The sequence below is a fragment of the Stomoxys calcitrans genome, chromosome 5 (assembly GCF_963082655.1).
Source record: "Stomoxys calcitrans chromosome 5, idStoCalc2.1, whole genome shotgun sequence".
NCBI lineage: Eukaryota > Metazoa > Arthropoda > Insecta > Diptera > Muscidae > Stomoxys > Stomoxys calcitrans.
In genome coordinates this window covers 160,347,935-160,368,004 of record NC_081556.1, presented here as the reverse complement: position 1 = coordinate 160,368,004, position 20,070 = coordinate 160,347,935, and the positions used below count along the sequence as shown (strand labels likewise).

Below are 20,070 nucleotides of genomic sequence, written 5' to 3'. Positions count from 1 at the left end.
GTCTCATACTGTGCGTAACTTTTAACTGCCCTGGCAGCATCTTCCTTCCTTAACAAATTCAGCATCTTCCCTCCTTAACAAATTGCTGCTGCCATGAATCTTCATTAGAAGTAAATAAAAATGAAACAAATTTAATAACTACCAATAAACAATTTTTACTTACCTCTGCCTTTTTTATCCATTTTGTCGTTAGCTTTTGTATTATCATGTAACGGCTGATTTTCATAAAACAGCTGACCATTACAGAACATCTGTTCAAAGTTGCAAATTTATGCTGACGAAAAAAGTTCCAGTAGAAATTTGCAGGTTCTCTATTTTCTAGCTGCCAAAAGTTGCCCTCTCTCGCGCTCTCATCTGCTGGCAAATGACTCTCAGTAAAAATTTGTGCAAATTTGCACAAATTTTTGTGTTCTCGAACACAGCTATTAATATCACACCAATCAATTTATCAGCTACTTTAGTGCATGTGAACACACAATTGTGAGTGTGTGGTCCGTTCTCAAATTCAAAATTCTTTTAAAAGCAACGAATGTTGCTTTTATTTGTAAATATAATTAAATTTTGTAGTATTTTCATCTGCACCTTCCACTTGTTTCAAAATAATGTTGTTGTAATTGCAAGACCAAAAGCAAAACATTAGCATTCACAATCGTTATTATATCGTACAGATTTATTGCAATAGCATGCTATGAAAGCAATATTTTTTATTCTTTTTAGAAGTATATTTATTTATATACAAAATCTTTCTTATTTATGCATCCACATATAATCCACATTCCACACGAGTAATTACATGTGAGCAAGATCATTAACATTTATTTTACATGTTGTGCAGCGACTTTGATTGTGCTCTTCTTGGGCGCCGTGAAATGTTAATTTTCCCTTGACGAAAAAACAAGTTATGGCGAACAAATCATTTTCCGCTTATTTATTTTTTATATGTAGTTTCACCGCGAAAACCGAATATAGTACCAAACTTAATGAGGAAATGTTCTACTGAATGAAACCAGCAAGTTCTTTTGCTCTAAAATCTACTATCTAGAAAAAATAATAGGCGAAAAATATAGCGAAAAGTGAATATAATACCAGCCTATAATAGCGAAAGAACACTTTTCATCAATATTTCACTCTTATTTTTTATATGAAATTTCACTCGGAAAACCGAATATACTATAAAATTAAAACAGAAGAAAACGATATATATCTAATCGTTGCTCCTGGTTGCGATGTTTTTGAGAGAGGAATATGGGAATCTACTTACTGTCTGTGGTAAACCCTGCGTCCGCTGATTTTATTCTTCGAAAATCGATTACTTTACCCATTTCTATGCTATCGATTTCTGTTTCTGTATCTGTTCTTCTGTCCGGCTCGAAGTCTTTGCATGCAAACAGAAAGTTGAAATTAAATTTGCAAATTTGCTTGTTGGTTAAGAAGATTAATAAAAGGGTAAGAATCTAAATTACTTTCAGTATTTTTAATCTGCATTGTTTAACTATAGTAATTTATGGATATCGTAGTTAAGGTATATGCTTCATGTTGGGTAGTGGCAATGGCTTCTAAGGTCGCCATTTTGATTTTTGGTTTTCAGTAACAAAATTGGGTATACGATGTTCTTAGAATGAGTGATATGAAATTATTCGAAGAAATGAAAATCATTTATTAATTATGTAGTTATATGATAAATGTTTACTTTCAATTACAGGTATTAGCGTTGCGGCTATAATCTTCCGCAATTGATATAATAGGTCAAGGCAGCTGCTCATGAGCATTCGTGAAGCTGCTGAACATTGAATTATTGTAAAGTACATAATATGAAACGTAGTGCTTCGCGTGACTCTCCATCTAGAACAGGTCATTCGTCACGTTCACGTTCTGCAGCCATGGGACGCGGTACATATGATAATGGTGGTGGTTTGCCGGGCGATTCCCCGGAACGTATGTCCCCTGACCGACTGCGACGTCGTGTTGGGCGATCCCCAAGTCCACGTTCACGATACGCTGGTGGTTCTCCTCACCGTGACGAATATATGCGTGGTGGACCATTGTCATCAACATCGGACAGGCCTTCATATAAAGTGTTATGTGTTAGTTCTTTACACTCTAAAGCATCCGATGAATTCATCAAGGAAACTTTATATCGAGAATATAAAAAGTTTGGAGACTTTAGCATTCGTATTTCGCATGACTTAGATGAGAGGGTCGCATATGTTTGTTTCCGTACCGCTGAAGACGCCAGAGAAGCAAAACATCACAAACCCCGTATTGTCCTCTACGACAAAGTGGCATTAGTGGAACCAGTTTATGAATCTTCAGGCCGCAGCGAACACAGGTAATCTTAAAATTCTATAAATGTAAAAATGAAAATTTTATAATTGTTAAACTGGAAATTTGGTAAAAAAAAAATTAACCATCGGAGCAATGCCCTAACAAATATAAGCAGGATGTATATTTTTTCTCGTGAATTTGTTATCCAAAATAGTTCGATTTTTTGAAATATGTATGTATAGATTAATGTAAATCGTAGTAGTAGTCGCAGTTCGTGTAGTTCCCATTCCCAAGGCAGCTTCAGTCGATGGCACGAATGTTCTGGGACCTATTTCCATTTTCACGTTTTATCAAAAGTTTGCGAGCATATTATGAAAGATCAGATTCTTTTACAGATTACTGGTCGTAACTTTCAAACCCAGCATGGATTTCGTAAAGGCTGTAGTACAACAACTTCAGGCCCACTCGACTCTGACCCATATACCTCTGAACACACGTCACCTTAGTCGCGGAATTCCTGGATATTCCACATAAACAAGCAAACGAAAGAAACAACACAACAAACTGTTACAACAACAAGAATTAATAACGATTTGGACAGAATTAGTTGTTTGGTTTCCATTGATTTGACTTAGGCCTTTAATTTTATATATTTTAATAGAGAAATTTATTTGAAATTCAAATTTTCTAGGTGTATGCAGACTATTTTTCCAGTTCTTGCAGACTTACAGCCCTATTCAGAATAACATTTCCCTCAGATATATTTCCCTTCTCCCTTATCTCTTATTCTGAATAACAATTTCCTTGGAGTTTTCCCCTACTCACTTTTCCCATATTTTAGACAAACTTCGAAAAAGGGAAATCTAGGGAAAAAGTAGGTATTGTGAATCAAAATAAAAGTTAGAATAAGACGATAAAATTTCTCCAAAACAAATGGAAGGGAGTTAGGATAAAAAATTAAAATTATTTAAATAATTATACCACTTCTTATTATTTACTTACGAACAATTTATTATGTACAGAAATTATTTTTCCCTTTTTTTTATCAAAAACAAGTACAAATTTTATTAAGTTCTCCCGGTTTAAATATGTCATGTACTCACCATAGAGGGTTTGCATATGTTTTTCAGTTCATTGAGAGAGGAGGAGAATTCAAAAATTGGTATATGAATATACATTGGTATCAAAATATGTGGTTCATATTTTAATATTCTTAGAACCATATATATAAAAAGATGTCGCTAGGTGGCAAGCTGTTCGGAGTCGGATACTAAAGAGAGGTCCCTCATCATTGAGCTTATGCAATAAGTCTTCTGCCTGATCCTTAATGGAATGTTCGTGGGCAAATTTTCATCAATTCACTTCAGACCATCAATTATTCAAGAATATTTGGCGTCACATTTAGCAGCATTTTCTTCACAGGATTAGGAATGAATCCATAAATCGCATTTTGCCAGAACTATGTGCACCACCCATATACCAAGAAAGTGGCCACCTTTCGGAAATGCCGATAAGATCTTCCAAGTTCTAGCTCCATAAAAGTAGGCCTTTAGACAAAGCAGCGTATAAACCAGACCACAACACTATTCATTACGACGAACCTTACCTTTTGGGAAGAGAAACCGCCAACGTGCAGGATGTGCGCCCCCATACAACCAGGGAGAACACGACACAATCTAATTATCTGACCACAAGACCACCCTGGAAGGATCTCATTTTAGGCAACGATTTTTGGACGAAGGACGACAGAAATATCGTGACAAGCTGCAGACCATAATTGTGCACTGTTAAAATACAAAAAGTAAAACAAACATTACAAAAGCAACTATACATGTTTGTAAACCTTTTTAACAACCTTTATTTTTCTTTTTATTTATTTTTCCATGGTATGTTTTTTTTCCAAAAAATATTTATTTATTTAATACTAGTCTTATACAAGATAAGTATATAATAAACATTGATTACGTAGGCCATCAGCTAATTTTTCCAAAAAAAAGTCGTAAGTTTATCCAAAATAAAACAGCTGTTTTCGAAAATTCGAAATTTTCCCTCCCAATTTTTTTCTCTCCCTATTCAATCAGAATCTGTTGTACGCACCCGATTGACCCGGTGGAATCTTCATCGTACACTGAGAGCTGTCGCCTCAGTGTACGTGTTCGTCATTGGAGAGGTATATCCCGGAGTGCCTTTCGCGCACGCTTCTGGTCCGTGCCGGGATTGAAAAGAACCCCGGACCCGGTTTGCCATAACCGCCTTCATCATCGGTCGGTGTCGGTGAGGTGTAAAAGGCGTGGGAGTATAGTCACACTGAATATGTTGCAAGGTGCTGGGCGAACATAGCAGTGGATCACAAGCGTCGTCGTCGCCCGATTCTGCGCCCTCGTCGTCGGACTATGTCCTCTTAAATTCCCTGGTTATAAAATCCCACAGTTTGAAGAATTGGACTGTTACTTTATCGTATTAATGTGATAGATCTCAATTTGTTGAATTACAATGTTGCACCTATTATCCCTCCTGCCACCAAAATTTGGTCTTGGTGCCCTTGCTATTTCTTTCATAGATGTTGGAGCACATATTGATCATGTGCAGAGTAGAGTGTACTATACCTTGATAGAATATATTCTACTTCTACTTAATTGCCACATCAAAAAAGGATATTAGATGTTGTACACGAGGCGACAGCCCTTGCCGATGAATTACTTTATCGGGTCATTCCGGTACGTACAACCGGCTGCCGTGGGATTGAATAAATTAAAAATGGTGATTTATTAGTGTGATGTAGGATATATTTTTTGTCGTACAGAAAATCTTTCGTTGTGTGTATTGCTCATTGCTGGAACTTTTTACCGACTGATTTAAGAATTTTCTCCCATTCAAACAATGCTTGTCGATTGAAAATTTCCAAATACTTCTGCTCTGATGAATTCTACTTTTTGCCACTCTTATAAAGACATCCGCTTTAATCATATGGTTTTGCTACTGCTTTTGAATTTGTGAAAATGTTCCTTATTCTACGTAAGAAGTTTTGTTCCTTTCAACAAGTTCGCTTTTTCGGCACTTCTGATTTAATTGATAAATGGCTGGGGAGCCTATAAATCCATTTTCATTTGTAATATACCAAGAACCATTGTTAATTATGCTGTTTATCGTTTCATATAACTAAATGCATTGTGTTGTCTTTTATATGTTAAGAGTATTAAGTATTTGGTCTTTGAATCACCTTGTTCAAGAAAATAGGAGTGTGAATGATTTGTTATAAAAAAAAAATAAAAAAAGTGAAAACTGAATATAGGAAAGTGGTAATAAAGTTCAATTGTTTTGAATTAATTTTAAACAATTGTTCCGTAATACTGTTCCAAAGAATGGCGAGAATTGGACTAAAACTACGGAAAGAAATCAAAAAACCATGATAAATATACAGAAATAGTAGCATGCCTTGATCAAACGATTTCCAATGGCAAATTATACAAAACAAGTAAAAGTATGCTAAGTTCCAACTAGAAGCACACATCTGAATTTAAACAGGGCTCTTTAAGTCGACTTGTTTCAAAAGCGCAATAGAAAACAAATCAAATCTTACTTCCCTTATTCCGTTATTGGAAAGGTTGTAAAGCACCTTGATCCATTTGACATATCCTTCTGATGATTTTTCTTGGTTGAAAATGAAATCGAGATAAAGGAAACCAGTCAAATGCTTCTAGCAACAACAAACTTTTTTCTGACTTTTTAAATGTTTTTTGCTATACTATTCTTCGAATAGAAAGCATTAAAATGGTCTAAAGCCGGACAATTTCCTGCAATGGAATCTCAATAAGATTTTACAGATTTCACATAGGCAAATTTTAACTAATACCATGCGAATTTGTGGCCAATAGCCTTATTGTTCCGAAGCAGCTTCTTTCTCTGCGGGACCTGGATGCGTAAGAAATTTTATGCAATAGTGGTTGACAATCTGAACTCGGAATACATTCTAGTTTCTACAGATAAACCTTGATTTTTGCGGCGCCTCTCTAACGTCAGCATGATATTCTTACTCAAATTTTCTTCCTCAACTCGCTAGTGAAGATGCAGTAAAAGCCAGCCTGGATTAACATTGTCCGGAGGGCACCGTGGCGCAGAGGTTAGCATGTCCGCTTATGACGCTGAACGTCAGAGTTCGGCGTGAACACCAACAAAATTTTCTGCGGTGGTAATCCTCTTACTAATGCTGGCTACATTTGTAAGGTCAATAATGGCAGCCGGTTGTACGTACCGGATTGACCCAATGAAGTCCTTCATCGGCAATGGCTGCCATCTCAGTGTACAAGACACTGCTTCAACAACGTCATTTGTAAGTATATTGACATGTTAAAACATCGGCATGCAGTTCGGACTCGGCATAAAAAATGAAGCCCCTTACCATTGAGCTTATACTTCAATCGGTCTGCACTCATTGATATGAGAGAAGAAACCTCTGCTCCTTAATTGAATTTTTATGGGAAAATTATGTTCATATGAAGTCATTTCAACCAAATAGTACGGTAAAATTCACATCCTCGTCTTGGGATGAAGAATTTTCTAGCAATGCATCTAACATGCCGTTAGCTAAATAAAATGCGTTCACTTTTTTATTCATTTTATATATTTATTTTTAATATTTTTTCGTGTTTTTTTTTTTTTACAAACATTCAACAAATTTTGTATTCTTCTGTTCAAACAAAATTTGCTTGAATTATTGCCGCTGATTTTTAGTGAGACATTCTCCACCGTAGACACGGTGTAAGAAATGCAACATTTTTCCATTCTCTGTAGGCAACACCATTATAAACGAACACTACATCCGGTGGTGGGGTTATAATTTTCTTTTTTGGACAAACGAGCCCAAAATGTCGCACTGCGACACGTCAGTTGAACTAAAACTTGAATCGCACAGTACTCAGTGATATGTGGGAAGTTTGCCCCTGTTCCTTAATGTTCATGGGCAAATTTTCATCTGCAATCTATTGCTTAGCTTACAGATGGAAGGTCTAACCCTAGAACGGCAGTGAAAGCTTTGGCTGTATTGATATACGATAGTATTGATATACTATCACGATGGTACACGCAAACCGGAACGACCAAGAGCACGTTGGAAAGATCAAGTGGTGAGAGACGCCTCGTAACTTACTGTCAGAGATTATAGAAGAAGCTCAGAACATCGAGGCGCTTGGAACGCTATTCTGCGTTCGGCTAAAGGAACAAATGTTCTGTCATAGCCAATTAAAATAAGTAAGGCACGAACGGCCGAAATGATTTGCATAAATCTGCATGTTTTATGAGTAAACCCAGGGACAAACAGTAAATTCCCATTCCTTGCTGGTCCGCAGAACTGGTTAGTTTCTGCCTTAGACCAACCAATTAAACAGAAAAGTCTTTGGCCTAGAGACGAAGCCTATTGAAATTGGAAAAAATCGGTTCAGATTGGATAAAGCTCCCATATATAGGTTCGTCCGATTTGCAGTAATATTACAATAAAATGGTAATTTGTTAACCGATTCTCTAAAAAATTTGACAGGAAGGATTTTCTCTCGACTCAACATTATTGATGAATTTCATGAAAATCGGTTCAGATTTAGATATAGCTCTCATATACATGTTTATCAGATTTTGGGTAATTTGCGAAAATATTGTCATTTGTGAACCATGGTTGTTACAGTTTGAACATAATTGCTCAAAATTTGATACGAATTGTTTAATAACTCATCTGAAAACATCCGCCGAGGTCCATCGAAATTGGTTCAGAATTGGATATGGCTTCCACATTGTACTTATATGGTAGGTGTAGGGTATTATACGATCGACACTGCCCTTCTTTACTGGTTTTGAATAGTAAAAGTTGAATACTCGTAGTCAAAAATGAATTAAGCCGATGTTTTATATGGTGACGGCTGATGGGCCATGATAGTTAAACATTGGCCAGTGAAATGGTGTTTGTTATATTTTAAAGTACGAGGCGCGGCAGAATAATTATACTTACGTAATTTTTGATCAAACAACTTATTTAAAAACGACAATTTTTCGCGGTGAAAAAATTAAAGTCTTATTAGCCGACCAGATTCCTCCATTCATAATTGGTTGCAATTTTTTGTTTTTTTTTACGCTAATTGTCAACAAAATTTTGCAAAATGCAAATTTTTTGCCCATGAACTACCACTAAGCAGGAGGGGCTATCTTCTGACATATCAATGAATTCAGTCCGATTTTAGTTAAAGCTCAATAATAAGGGGCCTCCTTTTTATATCAGAGTTCGAACCTCACAAATGTTGCCAGCATTAGAAGGGGAAATGCACCGCTGAAAAATATTTTTTCTGATGGTCTCGCCAGGATTCGAATCCGAGCGTTCAGCGTCATAGGCGGACATGCTAACCTCTGCGCTACGGTGGCCTCCATAACAAAATTTTAATATTGCTTACTTTCCATTTACTATTTTTTACGCGTCTAGGAATTTTTAACATAAATATTTATATCACTGGTTAGGGCTTAAGAAAGAATTTTCTCTCAAAGATCGTGCAGTAAACTAGGATTTAAATTATCCCCATCTAAATTTTACTTACAAAATATCAATGCATATCGACTTATCGTCACGTTAAATTTGAAACAAGTTCCTATATGCTATGGTATTATGCTATCTATGTACGTTGTCTTTCATTTCATAAAAAAATATTTGTTGTATCTATGTTTGCAGGGCACGTGGACGCTCAATAACACCACCTGAATATGATCGGTACCATTACTCTAGAGTTCCCGTACCACCACCTGGTCCTCCGGAACACCGACGACCACCTTTGGATCATTATGACAGATATGGGCCACCGCATATTGCGTCACATCCACACTCGAGAGAGTATCGACCAATTCATCATGAATATCCAATGCCACCAAGAGGTCCACCCATACATAGGGGACCACCGCATATACATGGACCTCCACCACATTATGGTGGTCCACCTCGCCACCTTGGTCCGAGGCCTCATGCACCTTATGAGAAACCCGAAAATAAGAAGGATAAATTCCCAAATTATTTACATCATGTTCAACCGGAGGATGATCCCCTTGCCACACGCACTTTATTCGCCGGTAATTTAGAGGTTTCTATTTCAGATGATGAATTGCGGCGTATTTTTGGTAAATATGGTATAGTGGATGATATTGACATCAAGAGGCCGCCACCAGGTACAGGTAACGCTTTTGCCTTTGTGCGATATCAAAATTTGGATATGGCACATCGAGCTAAATGCGAATTATCTGGACAATACATTGGAAAATTTCAATGTAAGATAGGTTATGGAAAAGTAACACCTGCAACTCGCATTTGGATTGGGGGTTTGGGAGCATGGACTTCAGTAACACAATTAGAAAGAGAGTTTGATCGTTTTGGGGCAATCAAAAAAATAGAATACCAAAAGGGTGATACATGTGCATACATACAATATGAAACTGTCGAAGCAGCCACTGCAGCAGTAAAAGAAATGCGTGGTTTCCCATTGGGTGGCCCAGAAAGGCGTCTGCGAACAGACTTTTCGGAACTCCCAGGAGTTACGCCAACTGCGGCTCCATTTAAGCCAAAATACGAAGAAACTTCTGTTCCTCCCGCTGAATACAGGCGTCCAGAATATGATTATCATTATGAAGAACCACACCATCATCATCACCATCACTATGCTCCTCGCGGTGGGTATTCACCATATCCACCTCGCGGCTCTTACCGTGGTCGAGGAGGTTATCGCGGTCGTGGTCGCGGTTCTTATCACTATCCAAATGATGTTCATCGCCCTATACATCCCAGTGCTTTAGCACCGACGTCCACATCGTCAATTCCTCCGCCAGCCGGCATCGAAGACGAATGGCGTCGTCCGCCGGGGGAGTCATCCTTTGAAAGGGGACGGTCTGGATCTCGAGAGCTAAGAAACGACCGCTCACGTTCGCGTTCTCCACACAAAAGGACACATTCTCCTGGATCTGATTCTGACTCTTCAATGCGGCGCAATGGAGCTGTATCTCTAGCTTCAGCACGTGCTCTTGCCGATGTTGCCCGAAAATGCACAGTAATATGGCAGGGTGCGCTTATTCTTAAAAGTTCTTTGTTTCCAGCTAAATTTCACCTCACAGACGGAGATTCTGATATCGTAGAATCGCTTATGCGCGACGAAGAGGGTAAACACAATTTACGCATCACCCAAAGATTGCGCCTCGATCCGCCAAAATTAGAGGATGTGCAGAAACGTATTAGTTCGTCATCGTCTCATGCGATATTTTTGGGATTAGCAGGTACAACGGTCACTAACAACGCATCCGAAGATGGCGCAGTCCAAACCAGACCCCTGCGTAACTTGGTCTCGTATCTCAAACAGAAGGAGGCGGCTGGCGTTATTTCCTTACTAAACAAAGAGACCGAAGCCACGGGTGTACTCTATGCTTTCCCACCCTGCGACTTTTCTGCAGACTTACTTAAACGCACTTGTTCATCAGTTAGCGAAGAGTCATTTAAGGAAGACCATCTCGTAGTTGTAGTAGTAAGAGGTGGTACGGCTTAAAAAGCATTCAATGAGTGATCACACACACACACACAAATATTTCAGTAATGACAAGTGAAGCAAATTGATTAAATATTTGACAAATTTATTTAATACTTAATTGATAGAATATGAATTACATAAACAAAAATACCAAACTAATTCAATTAAGCAGCAAACCTCTCACACACACATTCAGTAAACTTAAAATTAATATAAAAATGTATCTATCTACTGAGTTCTGAAGGATTGCTTCTGTCGCAGTAAAATTCTTAACTTTAATACATATACTACCTACAAACATGCATTCGATCATGTATATAATATATATACATATGTATTCATCCTAGTTGTATTCGCAATATTCTCAACTGTAAGAATTAGTATTCAAAAAATAAGTTAAAAATCGTGCTAAAAATCGTTGAACAGTGCCAAATATCCATGAGCGGTGGTTGTCTTAATGAGCACTGTTTTGGCGCTTTCAGGTGCCCTGCTTATTAATGACAACAAAACTAGTGAAAAGTGAATCCTTAGCATTGTAATTGTTCAACGAAGTTAATTATACATACATATTTATATATTCATACATATGTGACATTAACGTGTCGTTTTTTTTTTTTTTTTTAATTTCGAATCGGGCAAAAATGTATTTCAATCTTACGTTGTGGCAAAACGTTTTCAAACATGACAAAAAGTGGTTGGTGAAGATCTCGAAGAACGAGTAGAGAATCTTTTGTGTTGTTTCTGTTTCTGTTTCAATTTCAGTTGAAGTGGGCCATGCTTTACGACGTCGCTTAAATGTGCTAATCAGTGGTTGGTGTTCGCAAACCGTTTAATGAAGCAACTACACATATGTAGATAAAATCTCGTATCAAGCAGTCAAAATACATGTTCCACCTTTTTTCTGTACCTATGATGGTGAAAATTGAAAGCGCGAAATTCGTTAATGTTGGCTAAGTGATTGACATGCATCATACATGCGTATACCATATGTTCTCTGCAATTAGTTTCAATTTTCAATTGGCATACAAAATGTGTTGTTTTAAAATCAATGCTCGGTGGTTTCCCATCTTATATCTGATCTGCATCTGTAGTATCAATGATTTTGAAAGTGATATGATATAAAGTCCACCATTGTGCAGTGCGTAGTTTTAACCGTCCCTAAACCTGTCGTCGTCCATGTAATTTCAAAGTGCGCTTTTCGAAATTTCTTTAGACTGAGAAATAGAATCTGAGTTAAAAATATGACGGCTTGTCTGTCTTTCTCCCAGAATTTAATAGTGAAGTGAAAGTCTATATATTTCACGCGGTTTTGGAAGTGGTCCGCGGAGGTAATTTGATCTGTAATCTCGATCTTGAATTATATGGAGAGAAGGATGTTCCTTTTACGTTTGCCTCTTTTGTCTCAAAGCAGAACTGAATTCCCTAAGTGAAGTGAAACTCCAAATTTCAAGCGGTATTCTTAGTGGTCCGCGAATATAAATCTTTTTCTAATGCGCAATGCTTTTATGTGACTTCCTGCCCGAAAAGACATTCTAATGGCAACTCAGTGTTTTTTTTGTGCTAGTGACAGTTCTCTGTGGCAAGATTAGATACCAGATAGTGTTCTGTTTTAAGAAAGTTTAAATCGCATCTGCTGTTACTGCTACCCCTTTCCCCTCAACAAGCACATCCTTAGAAAACTGCTTGTAGCATTTGTTTGAAAATTTGAACAAGATTTAAAAGGGTTTTACAAATGTTACATTGTTTTCTATAAGGAATGCCCACCAGTAAAGTAAAATAAACCAAGTGCCACTTTGTAAAAACATCCCTGAAAACTACTGTCCATTGACGACTGAGTGTGGTGGTTAGTTAAGCTTCTTCAATCAACACCTTAAAATCGGAAGTATAAAACCAAATTTTTGAATGAAAAAAAAACCAAGAAAAAGAGTATCAATACTGAAATTATTGTGTACATTAAACGTAATACACCCAAGTAGTATATACATACATATATCAAATGCTTACATTTTATCCAATAAAACCCATAAAACATAACAAAAAGAAATAAAAACGATTATCTACTTGAGAAAGTCAACGACGACCGAACGCCTAATGAAATGCACACCAATTTGTTTACATTTCTTTATCTACATTAAGAGAGTTTACAGTTTATAAAGTTTGTTGTGCGTTTTAGAAATGCGGTTTTTTTTATTTTTTTCTTGTTACAAAAGGTGCGGGGGAAGACATTGCGCCATGGGAGCCGTGGCCAGAGCTAATCATAATAAAGGTAGTATAAAGTTGCAACAGCAAAAAATTTTGGGTTATCGATTACGTAGGACAAATAACCATCCTTCTCTGCATCCCACAAGAAGTTAACTAACGAGTAATAGCCTTGCATGAGCTTTTCTCCAATGGTAACAACAACTATATAACGGTACCTGGAAGAAAACAATAAAAATATTTGGTGAGTTTGGTTTCATATAAATTTAAAATCCATTCAAATGCATATTGTCGTTTGCATGTTTCGAACGAAACACAAAACAATCATTCTTTTTGGTTATATACATATGGAGGATATGGATCAGACAAAAAACTATAGAATATTGAAGGAAGTCGACCAACGACTATGATATTGGAATGAATTCGACTTCTCTGCTCCTAGAGTTGAGCAAGTTCTTTCCGGTCCATGGGACCGATCGCCGCAGGAACATGGTGACAATCGGCTCCAATAGCCTTCATCATAGGCACTCCGTTTTAAGCATGAGCCCATGCCGGCCGCCCTCCCATTGAGACTCTCCACTTGATACAGCTGATTGCAGTTGCAGATACTCCGTGTGGAACATTCCACTATCCGCTACCTGTGGACGCGCCCGGTAGCTTCTCGTTATAACGATAAACACCATAACATGAGACGACGAATCCCGTGCGATGATTTTTTTATGTACTCTTCTCATTGGCTTCCTTTCATTTGTACCTGTTATAAGAAAGAGAATTCGCTATGACACTAATTCGTGGATGTACTGGATTGACATTGTTTTTAAGGGATGTGGGGAGTTTATTGTAGAATGCGTAATAAGGCTAAAATTGGTATACGTTGTTCTTGTTATTTTAGCCACATTTGTATTTGGAAGTAACGATCGTCAAGCTGAGCAAGCTCTTCCCGATCGCCGCGAGAACGTTACTACCATTGGTTATTTAAAGGCGCCAATAACTTTCCTAGTCATATCGAGTATCACAGGCACTCAGTATTTAAGCAAGAGCCGGTACCGCCTGCCCTCTCACTGAGACTCTTCACTCGATATCGCTGATTGTCTGCGACTGCAATTGCAGCTTCTACGTATACGAAGCACTGCACTAAGCGCAACCTGTGGACGCCTCTCAGCTGAGCTTCTCGTGATGACGATAAATGTACGCACCGGATTGATCCGATGGAATTATTCATCAGCAATGGCTGCCGTCTCTGTACGTGTTCGTCCTTTTTCCGTCATGGGAGGCACATCCTGGAGTGCCTTGGCACTCTTCTGGTCCGTGCCGGGATTGAAAAGAACCCAGAACCCGTGTTCCGTTCGGTTTGCCAGAACCGCCTCCATTATCGGTCGGTGAGGTCAGCAAGAGCTGCCGCCTCTGTACGTGTTCGTCCTTTTTCCGTCATGGGAGGCACATCCCGGAGTGCCTTCTCAGCACGCTTCTGGTCCGTAACTTGGTATTTATATGTTGGAAACCCTACCCACCTACCAAGAGAATAAAACCTACCAATTTTGGTAGGAAGCTACCAAAAGCGGCAACACAGGGTATGGCCACCATGTTTCCTCGGCGAGCTTGCTCACCTATATGAGCTTGACGTGACGTGAATAGCCAATGCAAATATGCCTACAACAACAACAACTTGCTTACACAGAAAAAACATCACGAAATTTCTTCCAATTAAAAACTTAATTGAAAATAAAAATTTTTCAATTAAAAAATTGATTGAATCAATCATTTAATCATCGTGATTTAGTTTTCATTCATTTTTATTAATCAAACATCGCCCACCCGGGCTTTACATTGATAGATTGGAACACTTTCAGGTTTTTATAATACAAAAATCAATACTAAAATCTAATATAATACTATCACTTAAATAAATAACTAACAAATTTATTGAATGTAAAAAAAAATTGTTTAAAAAAAATTAGTAACACAGTCTAACGCACAATTATCCGTTCAAACACCAAGAAAAAGCAGCAAATGTGAGATATTATCAGTGATGAAAATTAATTCAATTAAGTTGCCTATAAGAAATGTTGGATTAGCTTAGACTTAAAAGTTTGTTGACATACTGAGGTGTTTTTAAGACTAGAAGGAAGAGTATTCCATAGCCTAGACAAGCGGATTACAAATGATCTTTCAAATACAACATGATTGAAACTTTCAATACGAATTTGAGAGTTCCGGGTCGAATGCAAGAATTGAAAGTAAGGAAGAAGGTAACTGGGTTCACGGTACTTAAGGATATTGAAGAAAAAGCAGAGGCATCTAATATTGAGAAAGTGCTCAAAAGAACATCCAAGTAATTGTTTCGCAAAGTATTCATAGTCTCGTCTACAACGACGACTGTAAACAAAGCGTAGTATGCTGTGGAAACACTTCTGAAGCCTAAGCAGATTAGTCCTGTTGGATCCGGAATATACCTCAGCACCATACAATATGTTTGAAATGTTCAATTAAAAAATTAATTGATTCAATCATTTTTTTATTTATTTATTTCATTTTTTTAATCAACTAACGCCCTTCTGGGCAAAAGAAAAACCATCCACATTTTAAACATTTTAAATATACTTATCAACTAAAAACCTAACGCACAATCTTTAAAACTGAAGGAAACAATTTAAATGAAAAATAAGTTATCAAATGTGTTTTTAATTGAATCTGAACTTTTTTGCGATCGTGATTGAAATTTTCAATTAAACAATTAAATGGTTCTGCCATTTTTTTGATTGAATCTTAAAATATTTTATATACAAAATGTGATTGAAAATTTTATCTTTTTCAATTAAAGAACATCGGCCTAAACCACTAACTTTTTTCAATTCGTTCGTCAATTCATTGAAAACAGATGATTTTTATAAAGGCAAAACAATCGGTTTCATTGAATTGGCGAACGAATTGAGTGATAAAAAGAAAAAATCTTAGTGATCTAGGTAGTTAGTTCCTTCAATATTTTTTTAATTCAATCGGAAACTTTTTAGATTCGACAGCACTGTTATGACTTCGTTTTTAGAAAGTCTAACCGCTCAAGATTTTAATATAAACATCCTTTATATAGAAGATAAAACTCCCAAACAAAAAATTAAAACTTTTGAATTTCTAGACGCTATTCCAATTTTTTTTATCAAAATCTACATTTGATATAGCATCGATCTAATTGTAACATATTCTAGATAAATATTTTCTGTGGGTGTTTTCCCCAATACATGTAATTTATAAAGGTACTGTAATAAAAAAAATAATTACTGTTAGTCTATGTCGTAGCTAGACATAAAAAAGCCCCACAATATTTTCCGTTGTATTTTTGGGAAAATCCCCGGAGGTGTTTTGTTTATAAGGAGTGACCATGGAACCAAGCATAAACCCTAAATTCGTTGTCCAGTAGTTTTGTATATGTGAACCATGTGGCATCGAAATCGAAGGTGCGCCCTACACAGCCCGCTTTTACACAAATTTTAATACAACATTAGCATATTACATTTTTAATTGATGCAAATAAAAAATTAATTGGATATTTCGGAAATTTCAATCATTTAATTGAAAATTTTTAAAATGTCAATCATTTGTTTTATTTGAAAATGCAATTTTGTAATTGAAAATCCAATATTTTTAATTGAATATGCAATTTTTTTAATTGAAATTTTTTTCAAAATCATTTTTCCAAAAACTTCGATCGATATTAGCACTTTCTTGATTGAAGCAGTTTCGATTAAAAAATTAATTGGATACATTTCTTGATTGAAACCGATTTTTATTTTTTCTGTATACTTCTGTGAGTAGGCGTCTGCTCATAGTATATTTCTGTCCCAAGTAATGTATGATCTTAAAGTTATTTTCGGTGCTAACTAAAATCATATAGCGTCGATAAAGGGAAACGGAAGGGCGTGATCACGTTTCGAATTGCGTGCAGTGGTTCTTAGGATCTTAATTTTCTAAACGTCCGTTAACTTCTTATGTTCCCTAAAATCTTCAAACACGGCGGCCTCTTACTCTGTATGAACACTTTATGTTTATTATGTCCACCAGATATCCGCAAATAGTAATACCTCTTATTAGCATTTCTATTTATATGAGGTTGTTTGTAGTTAAGAGTTCTTCCTTGTTGGAATTATTTGCCCTTGGCCCTATGTATTTTTTTTGTGTAATTATGCATTCCGCTTAAAATTGTTTCACCGGTATTTACACAACTTAATGTAGCTTTGAAATAAGTTTATTTGATAGATTTCCTTTATAGAACTGTCAAACCTATTTTAAGGTTTCATTAAGTTTTGCGAATACAGTCATGAGAAAATTTTAACTGCCCCTCAGTCACAATTGACATTAGAATATGCGTTTAAGTAAATTTGACAGAGTTTCTTTGCCTCTTCAGGAATAATTTATAACTTACTATAATTTAATTTCTTATGGTTACTATACTCCAAGTATGTTTATATATACATATTTTTTATGTATTACAGCTGCTAATTGCAAATTTTTTGTTTTGAGTTTTTTTTAGATAATTTTTTTTTTAGATATTTTGCCTTGTACAGTTATTTGCCGTGAGCCTTTTTGTATTATATTGAAATGTATAATTCTTAGAGTACGCTGGGAAAGAACCTTGTAAAGGAAGCTGTAGCTTCCTATAGATGGCGCATGAAAAACCATCAGTAGTCCAAGCAGTATCTACTGGTCTGTTGTCGGCGCAGCGAACACCCCAGTCTGGATTTTCTGGTAGAAGAGATTCAGAATAGTAAAACAGAGCATCAGTGCGCGTATAAACAGCATTCGAGAAATTGCTGCATAGGAAATACATTTCTCGAAGAGTAACTGCCGTCCATAGCCTCTAAAGAATATAACATTTGCCACTAATCGGAGCAATTCTGTCGAAATCAACATTCAACAAATTCTGTCGCCACAACTTTAATTGGTGTGGACAACTGATTATCTGTCCACCCAATCTTACACAATTTACAACTGTATCAAATACACTATACAAACAAAACAAACTATACAATGCGATAGTTATTCAATGCACTGTTATAACTAGCTATGTATTAACATATTCCTACAGCCAGGCTTGGCCTCAAACATTGGATAGCGAATTACTGCGCGACCGCCAGTTGTATGTGGAATTTGGGGATAAGAAGTTGAAGTCCATTGAAGTGAAACAGGGAGATCGCCATGATGGGGTTACATCTCCGGCACAGTTTAACCTATTGTCTATTCCGCACCCTACAGGCGGCATCGAAATCGTTTCATTTTCGGTTGATTGTACGACCATGGCTACAGACCCTCATCTTGTAGATATCTGCCACCAATACCCCACTAGATGGTCGGTGGAAATACGTCGTCAGTTTGATGTGAGAGTCGATGGCAAAACGATTCCGATCATAATTACATTCTCCATAATTTCATAAACCAGTGTAAATATGTTTATTCTTTTCGGAAGAGGTTGAAGCTTAAATTGCCGTAGATTACCGAAACTGTGAGATACTGTTAATAACAATTTGTTATTAACAGAAACCTTAAAATTTTATGAAATGCTTAATTCGCGTCGTAATAGTTGTTTTGAGGGTGCAGCTTGTAGTACTTAACGGATTGATCCGATGGAGTCCTTCATCGGCAAGGGCTGACGCCTCCGTGTACAACACACTGCCACAAGAACAAGAACATTTCAGCAATATCCCCTGTAGTGCAGAGTATCAAAATGTCAGCTTACCCGACTTAGACCGTACTCACTTTTTTTCTATTTTCTTACCGATCGAAATTTTTGTTTTTGATCCGTATTTTTATTTCTTCGCTAACTTGGGCACAGAACTGCAGGGATGTTTTTGGAGTATATGAAAAATTAGCAAACGTCTCGTCCATTACGCTCTTCAGTATTTTTTCACAGATTTCTTTGTTAAGTGGGCTCATTGCTTCCAAACGGTAAGTTGGCATATACCGAATGGCGGGCTTCAATTAAAAAATGGACATTATTAAAGGATAAGAAGATGTTTCATAAGCCAAGTCGTTACCTGGTGTTTTGGGGAAACAGCAAATTTCGCAAATTGAGAATTCCTACTCCTCTGCAAATTAGAAAAGGAGTAGTTAAATTAACAAGTAACCGACCTTATGCAAATGCTGTATCCACAAATATTGCGTGCCTAACTTTCATACCGTGTTTGTTTCGATTAAGAACAAGCAAACTTTTACATATTCACTGACATGCAAAAGGTGCCATCATTTATTTTTTATAAATTTTTTCTTAAGCAAAAGGCCGTTTGAACAAAGGAATTTGCAAATTTCGGTAAATTACTTTCAACATTTGCCATTGGTCCTGGTTAATAGATATAGTCTCTGAAGAACGCAATATGCCGCTCAGCGAGCACCGACCTGCATGAACCAATTCACATGTCAACCAATTATAGTTGATACCTTTTGCAATTTAATATGTACTACTATGAATGCGTACAATCGTGTAGGCAGTTCATTATAATAGAGATATACAAAATGTCTTTATTTTGCAATTACATAATTCATTTGATGGTTGTTTTTTTTTATTTTATTATTAAACACAGAGGCTTCAGAGACCCCCAAATGGATGAAATTTAATAGGGATACGACCTTGTCTGTCGTGTCGGTTCGGGGGGCTTAACTTTTGTGTTTGTTTTAATTTCTTGGGAGAGTAAATATGTTTCAACAATCTGAGCCTATAATCAACATACCTTAGCAATGTTAGCAGATTGCGCTACAGAGTCACTGTTCGTTGCGTTTGTATCGGCCATTTAAAGGGATTCTTTTATAGAGTATGACAAAATAATGAAAATGTGTGATTTTTTTTTTGTTTCAAGGAAAAAAATTGTCGTAAATGAATTGTCAGTTAAATGCTCGGCTTGCTTGTTTCCATATTTAATTTTAGAGCAAGCTGTAGAAGCACCATCACAAATAGTAAAAAGGGAATACCCTTTACTAATGCCGGCAACATTTGTGTGGTATCCTGCCATGTTGAATCTTCTCCACCAAGTGGTGTCGCTAAGCGGCATAAAAAAGGAAGCCCCTTAACATCGGACTGCACTCATAA

General features: G+C 36.7%; 2 protein-coding genes across 2 annotated transcripts; one reads left to right on the top strand and one right to left on the bottom strand.

Moving 5' to 3' along the window:
• The first annotated feature begins 1,337 nt into the window (after positions 1–1,337).
• Positions 1,338–12,873, top strand: LOC106081921 (RNA-binding protein spenito). Its single transcript, XM_013244192.2, has 3 exons — positions 1,338–1,446; positions 1,703–2,329; positions 8,969–12,873. The coding sequence occupies exons 2-3, from the start codon at positions 1,812–1,814 to the stop codon at positions 10,815–10,817; spliced, it is 2,367 nt and encodes a 788-aa protein (XP_013099646.1). The 5' UTR covers positions 1,338–1,446; positions 1,703–1,811; the 3' UTR covers positions 10,818–12,873.
• Positions 12,874–12,955: 82 nt separating this feature from the next.
• Positions 12,956–19,858, bottom strand: LOC106081924 (dynein light chain Tctex-type protein 2B). The gene is made up of 4 exons (XM_013244197.2): positions 19,715–19,858; positions 19,025–19,075; positions 18,766–18,962; positions 12,956–13,216 (listed from the first exon to the last, which is right to left on the bottom strand). Exons 1-4 carry the CDS (start codon positions 19,772–19,774, stop codon positions 13,051–13,053), a joined length of 474 nt encoding a protein of 157 aa, XP_013099651.2. The 5' UTR covers positions 19,775–19,858; the 3' UTR covers positions 12,956–13,050.
• Positions 19,859–20,070: the final 212 nt, after the last annotated feature.

Bases quoted from the DNA above. Each gene is read 5' to 3' on its own strand.
- LOC106081921 (XM_013244192.2), top strand. From the start codon at position 1,812: ATGAAACGTAGTGCTTCGCGTGACTCTCCATCTAGAACAGGTCATTCG. The intron at 2,330-8,968 runs GTAATCTTAAAA...CTATGTTTGCAG, and splicing joins TCAGGCCGCAGCGAACACAG to GGCACGTGGACGCTCAATAA.
- LOC106081924 (XM_013244197.2), bottom strand. From the start codon at position 19,774: ATGGCCGATACAAACGCAACGAACAGTGACTCTGTAGCGCAATCTGCT. The intron at 19,076-19,714 runs GTATGTTGATTA...TCTAATTTGCAG, and splicing joins AATCTGCTAACATTGCTAAG to AGGAGTAGGAATTCTCAATT. The intron at 13,217-18,765 runs GTAAGAAAATAG...GTTTTCTTCCAG, and splicing joins AAAAACAAAAATTTCGATCG to GTACCGTTATATAGTTGTTG.